This window comes from Equus caballus, chromosome 16 (genome assembly GCF_041296265.1).
Source record: "Equus caballus isolate H_3958 breed thoroughbred chromosome 16, TB-T2T, whole genome shotgun sequence".
In the NCBI taxonomy this organism is placed as follows: Eukaryota; Metazoa; Chordata; class Mammalia; order Perissodactyla; family Equidae; genus Equus; species Equus caballus.
Window position 1 is genome coordinate 28,892,426 of NC_091699.1, and position 13,540 is coordinate 28,905,965.

At 40.3% G+C, this 13,540-nt stretch overlaps 1 protein-coding gene across 3 annotated transcripts in view; it reads left to right on the plus strand.

Moving 5' to 3' along the window:
- SHQ1 (SHQ1, H/ACA ribonucleoprotein assembly factor) overlaps positions 1–13,540 on the plus strand; it is a 108,830-nt gene that overhangs the window by 17,253 nt on the left and 78,037 nt on the right. For all 3 annotated transcript variants that reach the window (XM_070238608.1, XM_001493744.5, XM_070238609.1), the window contains 4 exons: positions 574–638; positions 2,062–2,184; positions 2,912–3,072; positions 11,040–11,152. In XM_070238608.1, the coding sequence (XP_070094709.1) occupies positions 574–638; positions 2,062–2,184; positions 2,912–3,072; positions 11,040–11,152 (462 nt within the window). The remainder of the gene's footprint in view (positions 1–573; positions 639–2,061; positions 2,185–2,911; positions 3,073–11,039; positions 11,153–13,540) is intronic.

Consider the following 13,540-nt stretch of genomic DNA (forward strand, 5'->3'; position numbering starts at 1 on the left):
GAACCTGATATCAGATATCTCAAGAGTCCGTTGCACCCCTATGTTCATTGCAGCATTATTTACAATAGCCAAGACGTGGAACCAGCCTACATGCCCAGAAACTAATGATTGGATAAAGAAGATGTGGTATATATACACAATGGAATACTACTCAGCCATAAAAAAAGACGAAATTGGCCCATTCACAACAATGTGGATGGACCTCGAGGGTATTATGTTAAGCGAAATAAGTCAGTCAGAGAAAGACGAACTCTATATGACTCCACTCATAGGTGGAAATTAGTATATTGAGAAGGAGATCTGATTGGTGGTTACCAGGGAAAAGGGGGGGTGGGGGGAGGGTACGGAGGGGGAAGTGGTGTACCCACAACATGACTAACAAAAATGTACAACTGAAATCTCACAAGGTTGTAATCTATCATAACATTAATAAAAAAATAAAATAAAAAAAAAAAAAAAAAAAAAAAAAATAAAATGGTTGATAGATTTCAATGGTAAATGTTGACCTCCTTGATAATTACTTATGCTCCTTTGTAATTAAGGACTTCATGAGACCTTATATTAAATCTGCAGATTAACCCTTCCTGGAAGAATTGTAGAAAATGGAAGTGAGCAGGGGTCCTATGATGCTGATAAAGGTATTGCCTTTGGGATTTTTGTTAGTTTTTTCTTTGGATTCTTCCTGTTGGACTAACTACAGAAACATCCTTCAGGATGCCACGGTGACCTGTAGATGTTTTGCTAGTGCAATCTGTCTCTGTCAGTCTTTATTGTTTCTTAATGTCCACTGCCTGTTATTGATAGATTTAGTAACCATTACAGTTTCTAAAAATTCTTTAAAATGTTTCACAGTATTCTTCAGAGTAAAGTTAAATTAGTTAAATACCATGGTTCTATTTTCTAGTAGTTTTGTTTCCTGCTTCCCCTACATTTAGTAAGTGTTTAAAAGTAAAAAAAAATGTGTAAGACGATAAAAGATGTGGATGATTTTAGCTGTGAATCAAATCTTTCTTGTACAGTTTTCATACTTAAAATTTAATAACATGTAGGTGAGAGAGAAACTGTCCATAGGTGACATTTGAAGGCTGGTTGAATTTTCTTCTCATGATTAATAAGCCCTTCATTTCAGCTACCCATGAAACCATTTATTTCCCCTTCATAGAAGCCACTGGGTTTCCCTTTGTCACTGGATCTGGAATAAGAATACTTTGTGCACTTTTGTGTAATTTATTCAGTGAATATTTATTGATCTTAGTGAACTAGCGTAAGGGAGGAAAAATGGGATGAAAGAGTTAAATGACAGAGTTTTAACCTATAACACAATATATTTAATGTGATAATGAAGTGTAATGAAACTGCCTTCCTAGATAGTAAATCTTCTTTTAATTGCAGATAAGTTGCATGTTGAAACAAAGTTATTAAACTTTAAAAGTACACGGGGGTTTAGGAAGGTTGTATATATGGAGATAGTTGGCTTGAGATGTATTTTATGTATTAGAATACAGTTCAGTACACTAAAGTGTTCTAAAACGTGAGAGGAGTAAGTAATGTACTAAGTTCATAGGAGAGCCTGGATGAAGTGGGTAAACCCACTGAAGGAAAGAAATACAGAGGTGGAATTTGAGTCCGCCTGAGACTTTACAATATATCTCTTGAGATATCAAAGAATTTTATTAAGCTGTAATTGCTTTAATTAAGACTTGGTGTATTTTTGAAGCTACTGCTATTCTCCATTGGATTAGATATCCTGATTTTCCCCCACCTAGTCCAAAAATAAATTTTATAAGTAGCTACTGGTTAACTAAGTTATGACCTTCTCAGGCCATTGAGTTTTAGAAATTTTGACTTGGACTTTTAATAGGATCAATAGGTGCAGGTGATACTGCGTAAGACTAAAGCATTCTGCAGTTTTAACGGATTAATTTCTTAGAGAGGTGACAGCTGAATCAGTGGAGCTCTAGGAAATAGAATTATATTTTACCAAAATATATATATTTCTTAGATATATTTGTGAAGTCTTCGAATATTTTCATCTAAGCATAAAATAAATTTATCTTTAAGGTATTTTTACCATTCGATTGCCCAAAGAAACTCCTGGCCAGCATTTTGAGGGGCTGAACATGTTAACTGCTCTTCTGGCGCCAAGAAAATCCAGGACTGCAAAACCACTTGTGGAAGAAATAGGTATGTGTCTTAGAATTGGGAGGAAATAAAGATGGAATATCTGGATTGCTGTGTGTTTCTAGGGGAAAGGACATAAAGCAAATAGGAGAAAATACTTCAGATGACAAGATAAGGAGGTCATGTAAAAACATGTGAAAATAGCTTATTTGGTGACATGTAATTTAAAGACATAAAGAACTCTATTGAACCAGTGGGTCAGTCTCTTTTTTGGACCAACTGAAACAGCATCTCTGTTTTTGGCAAAATATTGGCCTCTTGAGCTAACATCAGACATGTACAGTTCAATAAGTTACATAAAGTGACCGCCACCTAGGTCAAGAAGTGGAGCATTTCCAGTACCCTGCGGTGCTGCTCTGTCTCCTCCTGCTTACTTCTCCCCTCCTCCTCTCCAGGGTAACACTTCCCTCAGTTTTGCCTCTTTTCGAACTGTATATATAATTCGTACAGTTGTGTTCTTTTTTGTCTGGCTTCTTTCACCTAACATTTTTGTGAGATTTATCCATATATAGCTGAGGTCCGTTTGCTTTCATTGCACTTATTTATACATCCTACTATTGACGGACCTTTGGGTTGGTTCCATTTTTGGCTATTAAGACTAGCAGGGCTGTGCATATTCTTATGGCTGTCTTTGGTGCACGTGAGCAGGCGTTTTTCCCTATACTTTTTCTTCCCCAGGTTGTACCTAGGAAATCCAATATTTCAGCAAATTAATATTTAACACATTTAGGTGCTTCTGAGGTTCCTGAGGAGGGAGTAGAAGATGACGAGGATGAGTTTGACTGGGAAATTGAGCAGGTCCCCTATGAAGAGGCGTCCGAAAGAGCTTTGAACCCACAGTGCCACTATGGATTTGGGAATTTGCGGTCAGGAGTGTTTCAGCGGTTACAGGTATGCTCTCTCGAAAAGACCGTGCTATAGGGTGCTACCGTCTGGATGCCTTAACTTCAGTTCTGCTCATACTTGGAGGTTTTTGTGAAGACGGTAGCCGGTGACGTATTTGGAGCACAAAGCGCAGCCCCTTGCATGGAGCCGTTACACAGATGTTCGCTCTGTTCCATGGTGTTGGCTGTTCTGCCCGCTCTTACTGTGCTTATGGTTGTAAGATGTCTTGTCACTTTCTTTTTTTCTCCACTTTGTTCAGTATTCTAGACATGAGGTTTCAATAGTACAAAATGGAGCCTCTTTCTCCTCTTACTTCCTGGAAAGCTTTATGTTTTATACTTCTGAAAAATGAAAGTCATGTACTTATGGCGTGATGTCTCTTCTGTTTTCTATCTATTAATGAGACAGAATGTTCCCGATGAGAATGAGTTTGTGTCTTTTGACCAAGTTGTTTTTTTCTTGGTGTACAGTAGGCACTTTTCTCTCTTTTCTCTTCCTCAGGGTTGAATGTAACCTCTTGTTAAAACGCGTTCATTTGTCCATTAGGCTAAAAAGGAATGACATCACTCTTTCTCAAACAATGTAAGAAATTCTACTTTATTTTAGGCTATATAGGGAGATTGAAATGAATGAAATGGAGAAGAGAGATTTTGGGTTATTTTGTACTTACGTTGTTTTATAGGAAATGCATCCCTGGAATGTTAAATGATGAAAGGGTTTGTGAACCACTAACTTGAGGTCTTAATGTTTTTTTTTAAATGAAACAGCAATGAGTGGTTTTTATTTTTGCTTCATTCCCGTCTGGGTAGAGGACGTTAAACCCATTCAGAATGTGGTTTATTATAGTAAGACATACTGGAATCTTCTAAGGAAAGGTAAAGGACCTAAGTTTTAGTCCTACTCTACCTCTGTTTGGATTTGGGATGCAAGGCCAATTATTTGACCACAAACCAGTTTTGTCTCCTTTTTGTAAAATAGGGATAAATTTGCTCACCTTCTTTATAAGGCCATCAAGAAAATTTAAGGAGATGCTACGTTATGAAAACTCTTTGAAAAAGAATAAGATGCTAGAAAGACCTCTGCCCTTAAATATGTAGAATGCCCTCGAGACTCCTTAAAGGGAGGAAAATTGGGATTTACTTAAGAGCACATAACGCTGATGAGATCCTTCCTTCAAACCTTATATGCTTCTCCGCTGAATTGTGGTCTCCGCGTGTTCTCTCTCCCTGCCCACATTCTCTGCTCATCTCTGAGGCGGTGAGAACAGAGTCAGTTTTGTCTACAGCAGAAGCTACAGTGAATGGAGCTCAGTAGTTTGGCCGAGAGCAGGTTGTGGTCAGTCTGTTTTGGGTTTGCCCGTCTCAAGCACTACATGAATGGTAGTAAGTACAGATTGTACATTCAGGGTGAAAGTGCCTCCTCAGGCCGGGGAACTTGGTTTCTTGGTTCCTGCTGCTGTTGAGGGAAGGTCCTTTCAAGGGGTTTCTGCCCGGTGTGAGAAGACGCAGGAATGCCATAACATGAGCCCGGGCCAAGTCCCTGTTAGGTCGGGAGTTCTTGTATCTATTGAAAATGTTCACTAAGTAAGTAACTTAGGTTGATTTAGGAAAGAGGTTATATTCTTTATATCTTTTCCAGTGTCTTAAGGAGTGTATCCAATCTCTAGATACGTATTACGCAGCTTAAAGAAGAAAACATTACCAGCATAGTTGGAGCCCTGTGTGTCCCTTCCTGAGGGCATCCCTCTATTTTCCCCTCGGAAATGAACCACTGAATTGAATATTTATTATGTATTTCTGAGCATTTAGCTTGATGCTAAAATCTAAAATCATTAAATTGTTCTTCAAATTTTGATTGAGTGAACATTGCTATTCTAAACAATTTGAATGCCTATTTTCCTCAATGTAGGAAAAAAAAGCTGTGCAAGTGAGGAAACTCTAAGGGGTAATGTCAATAGTAATACAATAGTAGTACAGGTTTATTAACCCATGTGTGCACTATTGGGATCACAGAGTTCTGAAACTAACAGCTTTTTAATGTTTAGCTTGGTGGCAAAGCTGATCTGATGTGAGTCTTTTAGTAGTTATTTTTTTTTTTATCCCACTTAGTGTGCATTTTCAGAAATTTTGCTGAAATAGTTACATATTTCAATATGGGGTGCTGCCCCAGACTTCTCATATGGGGTTAAATAAAATATGGTAGGTATGTGTACCATAGTACTTTTCTAAACTCTTCAAAGAGTCTGAATCCTGAAGCTCTCCCCTCTGCAGGGTATTTGGGTAACAGAATGGACCTCTAGTTTCTGGGCAGCAACTGCTAACAGCTATTGAGTGTGTCCCTGTGCCAGGCGCTGTGCTGGGCTCTTGTGTGTATCGGCTCCATATTAACCATTCCATCATGACATCATTGCTGGTAGATGTGCACATTTTACCAGTGGACAAACCAATGGACGTATATAGTCTTTAAAGATTATTGTGTTTTCTTACATGAATTAAATTTGAGGACTGTGGTGTCATTCGTGACAATTAGGAAATACCAGAACTTTCAAAAATCATATGTGAACCAAGGATGCCAAGAACTAAAGGACACTCTCTTTGGAGTATTAAGGTAGATGTGTTTTATGAGAGAGTGCCACAAAAATCTTACGTAATGCTATTACTTGCAGAGTTCTCTTGCATTTATAACTGCGCTATTTGTGACATTCATACGACGTGCTTAGAAACTGAGTGATCCTGTAGGATTAACAATATGACCCTTTTTCTACTAGTAAATCAGCCAAAAGAAACTGAAACGATTACTGCATAAATAAGAGCTTTAAGAAACTTCACCATTTTCTCAAATAATGTTTTCTCACAAGTTTAGAGTTTCTCTAGTTCTGCCTTTGGATGAGAAAATAGTCATAAAGTTTTGTTGACTACTCATATTTTACTAGTATTTTTACGGTCTCTTTTTTTCCCTCTTAAATGAAAAATAGCTTTATTTTCCCTTATGATAAAAGCAAAATATATTCGTTATAAAAATATAATATAACAAAGAAAGGAAAACATCATCCATAGTTCTAGTATCCAGATATCTTCTCTTAATTGAATGATTTAACCATTTGTGGGGGGGGGGGGGGGCACTAGTCATTCATTTTTTCCCCCTTCCAAGCATTTACATAGGGTTTGCTTGTGAACTTCTGTACTTTATAATGAGAAGAAAATAAACATATTTTTTGTTGAAACAAATTCCCTTTCAATATCCCACACCCTATACACACACACACACACACACACACACACACGCACGCATGCACACACACACCCACCCATATCCCTTCTTTTTTTCCTTTCTGAAATTGCTGCCAGCCACCAGGGCACCTTTGGAAAACTGCCCTGGCTGCTCAAAGTCAGGGCTTCACAACAAGCTTCTGGCAGCGGCGGCTGCCAGCAGCAACAATCCTAGAGGCTGTGGGCGCCAACCCAGCAAGCTCCCGGGACCACTGCTGCCAGCAGCCGCAGGCCTCTGGCTTGCTGGCCTCTCCTTCCCTCAGCTGCACTGGGGACCTGAGGCTGTTGTTTCCAGGAGACCTGCTGGCCAGATGTGCACACAGTTCTTCGTTTTCCTTGGCTAGTCTCTGCCTTAACACTGCCGAAATGTACATAAGCCTGATTTCAATCCTACAGGACCTTTTCTTGGCAATGCCCATCTTTAAATAGCTCTGATAACAGCGGCCTCGTAATGCTCTTTTTTAAAAAAGAGAATCGCTTTTTTCCTGCTGTAGTGTAACATTTCTCATCCTCTTTTCTTCCTCCCCTTTGGTTGAATGATGCCTTAGACAAATTTCTCTACTTTGCTTTTTAGTTTGTTCCAGTTTCTCTTGAGGGTTCAGTTTGAACAGGGCCACTGTGTGTGATTGTGCTGAGGGCGAGCCTGTGTGGGGCTTGTACTGCTTTGCACAGTCACGTTCTGCGGGGTACAGACGCATAGCTGTATGTGGAGGCCTGAGTCTGGAGGCAAGGGGGCAGAGGAGAAGGGAGGATGACTGCCTTCCGACCATTTAGTTCTCGTTCCCATGAACGTGTCTTTGTGTTTATTGCTGGAGCTTCAGCACCCAGAACAGTGTCTAGCCCAGAGCAGGCCCTCAGGCACTACTCGCTGAATGAATGATTTAATACTGAACATGGGCACAGTGCTGGGGGTACAGTAAGGAAGAAGATGGTCTAGACCCCTGCCCTCATGGAATGTTCTAGTGGAGAGAGAGACAGTCATCATGTAAACCACAAACAAATAAGATAATTTCAGATAGTGACAAGTGAAGGAAAAGGATGGGGCGCTGTGAGAGACTGAGGGGTCCTCCTTTGGCTGGGATGCCCAGAGAAGGCCACTTTGAGGACGTGACATTTGCACCAAGTCCTGAAAGATGAGAAGGGTACTGTACATGAAAAGGCTCAGGCACAGTGGTTAAGTGCGCATGTTCCACTTCGGCGGTCCGGGGTTCGCCGGTTCAGATCCCAGATGCAGACCTACACACCCCTTATCAAGCCATGCTGTGGCAGGCGTCCCACATATAAAGTACAGGGAGATGGTCACGGATGTTAGCTCCGGGCCAGTCTTGCTCAGCAAAAAGAGGAGGATTGGCAGCAGATGTTAGCTCAGGACTGATCTTCCTCAAAAAAAAAAAAAAAGAAAAATTTAAAAGAAAAAGAAAAGGCTCAGAGTTCCAGAGGTCTTGTGTGTGGCTCGGGTGTATTTGAGCCAGAAGGGGCAGGTAGGAGGTGAGGTTGAAGCAGGAAATGGGCTAGATGATACAGAGCTTTGAGCTGTGCAAGAGTCTGGGTTTCTTCTCAGTGTGGTTAGTGTTTTGAAATGCCTGTGGTTGCTTCAGTCCATTATCCTCTGAAATGTAGAATTATCTACCATGATTCACTGATTATATGACTTTATATCTGGTCCACATGAAATAATGAAGTGGGGCATTTTAATCCCTGTTGTTGTTTTTTTTCCCCAGTTTTTTTTTTTTCTTATTGCTGCCAGCAAGTGAGGAAACTGAAGGGGAGGGATGATATGTATGCTCAGTAGGAAGTCAGCCTTTGAGGAACAGGGAACAGCAGTGGAATAGGGACAGAGAGAAAGGAAACCAACGTTATTGAATGTGTCAAGCCCTGTACTTGATGCCTTTACTTGTATTATTTCATTTAATCTTCACAACAGCCTGTAGTCGACGGAATGATGTGCCCCCGCAAGATGTCCACAGGCTAATCCCTGGAACATGTGAATATGTTACATTACATGGCAAAAGGGACTTGGCAGATGTGATGAAAGATCTCGTGCAGGGGCCATTATCCTGGCTTATCCAGATGGGCCCTGTCTAATCACCAGATCCTTATAAGAGGGAGGAAAGAGTGTCAAAGAGGAAAGGAGAAAGCCGTGCGATGATGGAGGCCCATGGGGGAGAGGCTTCGTGATGGGGCGGTGGGCCAAGGAGTGAGGACAGCCGGCTTCTAGGATAGAAAAGGCAAAGAAACAGAATCTCCCCAGAACCTCCGGAAAGGGACCAGCCCTGCCTTCACCTTCGTTTTAGCCTGGTGAGACTGGCGTTGGACTTCTGACCTCCAGAGCTGTAAGAGAATAAATTTGTGTTGCGTGAAGCCACTGTTTATAGTAATTTATTATGGCAGCAAGAGAACTAATACCCAGCCCTATGATGGCATTGTCACTTGTTTTACAGTCAGGAGGCTGAGGGTGGTCAGAGAGGTTGTTCAGGTAGACTGGAGCTGGCTTTTAAGTTCAGGCTTGTCTAACTCCAAAGTCACGTTTTTTCTACTTCATCAGCGTGCTTTCAGAAGTGTGTGTGTGAGAGAGAGAAAGAGGGGGCGGGCAGGGAACTCCTTGGAGCTAGGAGGAGGAAAGAGGGTGTGTGCCTCAGGGTGCTGGGGAGAGGGACGTGGGGTCCAGGGGCAGGACACGGCTCTCCAGGCATCCATCTAGCTGAGGTCAGTCCTGCAGCTCCAGTACAGCTCCTCTCCTCCAGGGTCTGCATCAATGGCCTTGCTCAGCTCTGCGGCTGGAGCAGCTCATTTGAGGCAGGTGAGGAAGTGGGGAAGCGAGGAAGAGCCCAGGTTGCACTGCTGGGGAAAGAGATGCTTCTGGTGGAGTGAGCTGGAAGTCTGAAAGTATTTTCCCATGGAAACATTGCTGAGCGCTTGTTAAACTCTTTGTATGGAGAGTGTTCTATTTCAAGTTTATTGTCAAGTGGATAAACTTGTGGGTTGCCCCGAGAATCTAATTACTATTTATAATAGTATTTCTATAAGAAAATACATCTATGTCTCCCAAAAGTAAATTGTAAAAGAACTTTTGGAATGCAAAGTTTTATAAGTTTGGGGGCAGCCAGTCATCTGATTTTTGCCCAGAATGTTTGTACTTACAAGTATTAAGATGTTCTGGATATGACTTCCAGAAAGTTCCCTGGGCCCTTTCATTGTTTTAGAATGTGCTTAGATTCAATGTTGTTGATATTATTTGACCTAAACGGATTGTGGTAGGGGTGAAAGAATTTTTTCTTTTAATGCAGCAATTTTGATTGTGTGGGGAGGCTGTGTCGTCATCTCTTCCTGGCTAGTTCAGCCTCGCTCATTGCCTTGTAATGATTTTGCATTACAGCTGTCGACTTTAGGCCTGATTACTAGGCACTAACCTGTCTTTCCATTTACAAATTTTTAACAGTTTATGTCCACAACTCTCTGCCAAGTTCTTTCCCATGATTTCTTTTCAGCTAATATTCTTTAAGCTTCTTCCAGTTTCCATACTTCTCGCTTGGGGTTGGTAGTAGGAGTAGGGGGGAGGGGTTGAAGAAAGTGAAAAAGATATAGTTCTGGGAATATTTTGCACTGTAAAAGATTTCTTTGCTTCATAATTCCAATCAAGAGAAAAAAGACCATGTGGTATCCTAGGCAGTTTCCCTAAGATATCTGTTTTTTTGCAGGATTTGGCTTGGGAAACGTGCTACATAACAGTGTATATATATATCTAGGTGAAGATGATTATAGTGAAGTTGAATATTAATTAGGATTAGATTTTCAAATTTTCAAATGGAAAGGCATATACATCACAGTTGCCTTAAAAATTCAAAGATCTGCTCATAAAGTAGAATGTCCACAGTTTTGTGCATAAGTGTTGTATGGTCATCCTTATTTGAGACCAGCTGAGCGAGACCATAGGATGAAACAAAAGCACTGTGTGGATTTCTGATAGTCAAACCATTCACCTGTAAAAAATGATTAAAGAAGACAATTTAGGTGATACAAACAAACTTTATTTAACACTTGATGAAGTGGACAGTCTCCATTTGGAGAACTGCAGAATGGGGCAGAAGGCGGAAGCTTTTATAGGATGAGGAATAAAGAAAAACGAAGAGACAACTGGAAAATATCTGGCTGGGGCCGCTTAGTCAACCTTGTTTGGAGTGAGAAGGAACAAGGAAGTAAATGTGGAGCCCAGAGTTGACATTTGGGGCTTGGGGGTTGGCTGACTGGATAGCCTGCATTCCGGTCAAGCAGAGCATTCACAGCGAGACGGAAGTTATCTAAGTGTTGGCAGGAGCAGCTCCATCTTGGGTCCTGAAGTTTATTCCAACATGCCTTTAATAACTTTCAAATCTCTAGCAGTAGATAGGGAGTGAGTAGAGAATTATGTTTCTGTTTGCTTGCAGGGGTTTATTCTGGTTTTTTTTTATGTTAAACTTTTTATAGGCTTAGTATATGTTAATCAGTGTGTTGTAAGGATTAAATGGGAGAATTTATGTGAAAGGTTCCTGCAGGGCCTGGCAAGTAGTAGTTGTTTAACAAACACTTGCAGGCTCTGAATCTAAGTGTCACAGGTGGCACCATGGCTTACTGATCAACCAGATTCTTCCTGTGTGTCGGCATTTTGTGCAAAATTAGGTTTTTCAGTTCTAAAACAATTATTCTTTCTTTTCTGGGTGTCCTTAGGATGAACTGAGTGATGTTATTGATATTAAGGATCCAGATTTCACTCCTGCCACTGAACGAAGGCGGAAACGCCTGGCTGCTGAGCTGGCCAAATTTGATCCTGACCATTATCTGTGAGTACTGAGTTTTTTGAGGATTACATAGCTTACTTGACATTTATTTAAAATTTTTTGAGTGTCTTTTTAACTATGCTAGGCCTGTGCTTTGTGGATTCTAGAAATCGGTGATGGCTCAAGACCTTAATTGACATTTGACTGAACCTACAACTGTTACACCTCTGTGATCTTTGTCAGATGTTGCTTCTTAGCAGTTCACTACAGCAAGAGTACTCTTCTAATACACTTCTTTGAGTTTTTCTCTCCAGGCATAAAAATAGAACGCTGAATGCCTGAGAATATTTACAGTTCTTTTAAGTAGACTTGTTATGATTAAGGGTCTTGAAGAATTTGAATCTGCATATAACTGCATTTCTTGGCTGATCCACAGATTTCCTAATACTTTCATCCACCAGCGCCTGTAATCAAGGATCTATTTCAAATTAACAAATAATTATTCTTTGTGGTCGGGTATAAATAAAATCTAATTTTAAGTTTTGCTCTATTTCCCACCTGCATTAATGTGTCTTTAGCCATAAAGCATCTCTAGTAGGCTTATATTTGCCTAGGGAACTTATCTAATTAAGGATAGGTAAATAATCACTAGAGGGGAGATTGTGATGTGTCTCATTGGCCAGGATAACAGTACTTCTTCCAAGGAAGTGATTGTCATCTGGCCTGTGTGGGCTCCCCTAGGATGTGTGTCGATGTTGATGGAGACCTCAATTATTATTCTTCCCAAGCTCTGGGCCAACAATTTCCAAACTGTTATATATGCAGCTATAATCATCATATTCCCTTATATTTGTATAGTGCTTTCAGCTTATCAAGTGCTCTCATGTGATTATGTAATTCACTTTTCACAACAGCTGACGAAAAGAGGTTAAGGGACTTGCCCAAGGTCACACCACTACTAAGTGGCTTGGCCAGGGCTTGAGAAGAGTCTTTCCATTTGTCATTTTGTATTTCCTTTTCATGTCGACTATTTCAGTTGAACTGCTGTTGCTCTTTTGATTAACATTCTATCTCCTGTGACACAGTGGGAGACTAATTGGAATGGCAGAAATATATCTTGTGATGTGCAGATGCATTGAGTGATGTGTAGTGATAAATGGTCGGACTGTTCTGCATCCTAAGGGAAACGGGGTAAGAGCAGGGTGTGTTATGTTTGCGGGACAGCTGAGAGATTCAGCTCCGTTTACTTTGCCCTTTCTAATTACCTTTCTCTCTCCAATTATGGTTTTAAAGGTCCACTGAAGAGTAATTTGAAGAAACCTATTTAAAATCATGCTGAATATTTAAAGTGGAAATTTCACTGTCAGCAAATTTCTTGGGCAAGCATGAAAACAGAATGAACTTTACAAGACTGAAATTTCAAGAGGGAGGGAGCTTAATTAGAAGAACTGTCCTATCTCTTCTCTTCTAAAACTAGAAGAATAACTATATGGCCTGAGAGAATTAGGAAATTGGAATTTCTAGTTAGCAGTGTGGTATTATAAGCAGCCCTTATTTTCCTCCAGCTTCTGTGTTGCTTATCCGGAAGCTCATTTTCTTTAATAGTATGCATGAAATGTTCTTTCCATTTCTCAAGGAAGAGGTCCTCGTCCATGAGTGGTTTAAATTTAGTCATGGGCAAGTTGGAGAGTGGGAGCCATGAGGTACAGGTTCTTTGTGACTTTTCTGGCAGCAATAAGACTGGCTAACTGCAATTTTTGTGTTATTTATTACTCATTATTCATACTAGCCGTCTGACTCATGCAAATGTGTTAATATTAAATGAAGTGCAAGTAAAATACTTTTAAATTTTTATTAAAATTTTTTTAGCTCAGTGCTTTTTTTGTTGTTCTTAATGGTTAATACAGTGGAAGAAAAGATTTACTTTAAATTCTTATCTACCATGCAGATAATACATTGCGTGTGTTATAATTTATATATGTAAATGTAATAGATGTGTAATACATAATATGTATTACATTAGTGTAATATATGACATTTTCGAGTTGTTTGACTTGTCCTTACAAGTCACAATGTCTTCTCATTTTGTCAGATGTTTTGGGAGCTTAAGGAAAACAAATTTTAATTTCACTCTAAACTTTTGTTTTTTTTTAAAGATTGCACCTGAGCTAACAAACTGTTGCCAATCTTTTTTTTTTTTCCCTGCTTTTTCTCTCCCACTCCTCCCAGTACATAGTTGTATATTTCAGTTGGGGGTGCTTCTAGTTGTGGCACATGGGATGCTGCCTCAGCGTGGCCTGTTGAGTGGTGTCATGTCCATGCCCAGGATCCAAATGGGCGAAACCCTGGGCCACCGCAGCAGAGCATGCGAACTTAACCACTCGGCCATGGGGCTGGCCCCTTAATTTCACTCCAGAACTGAACACAGTGAGGTAAATTGATTGTATAGAA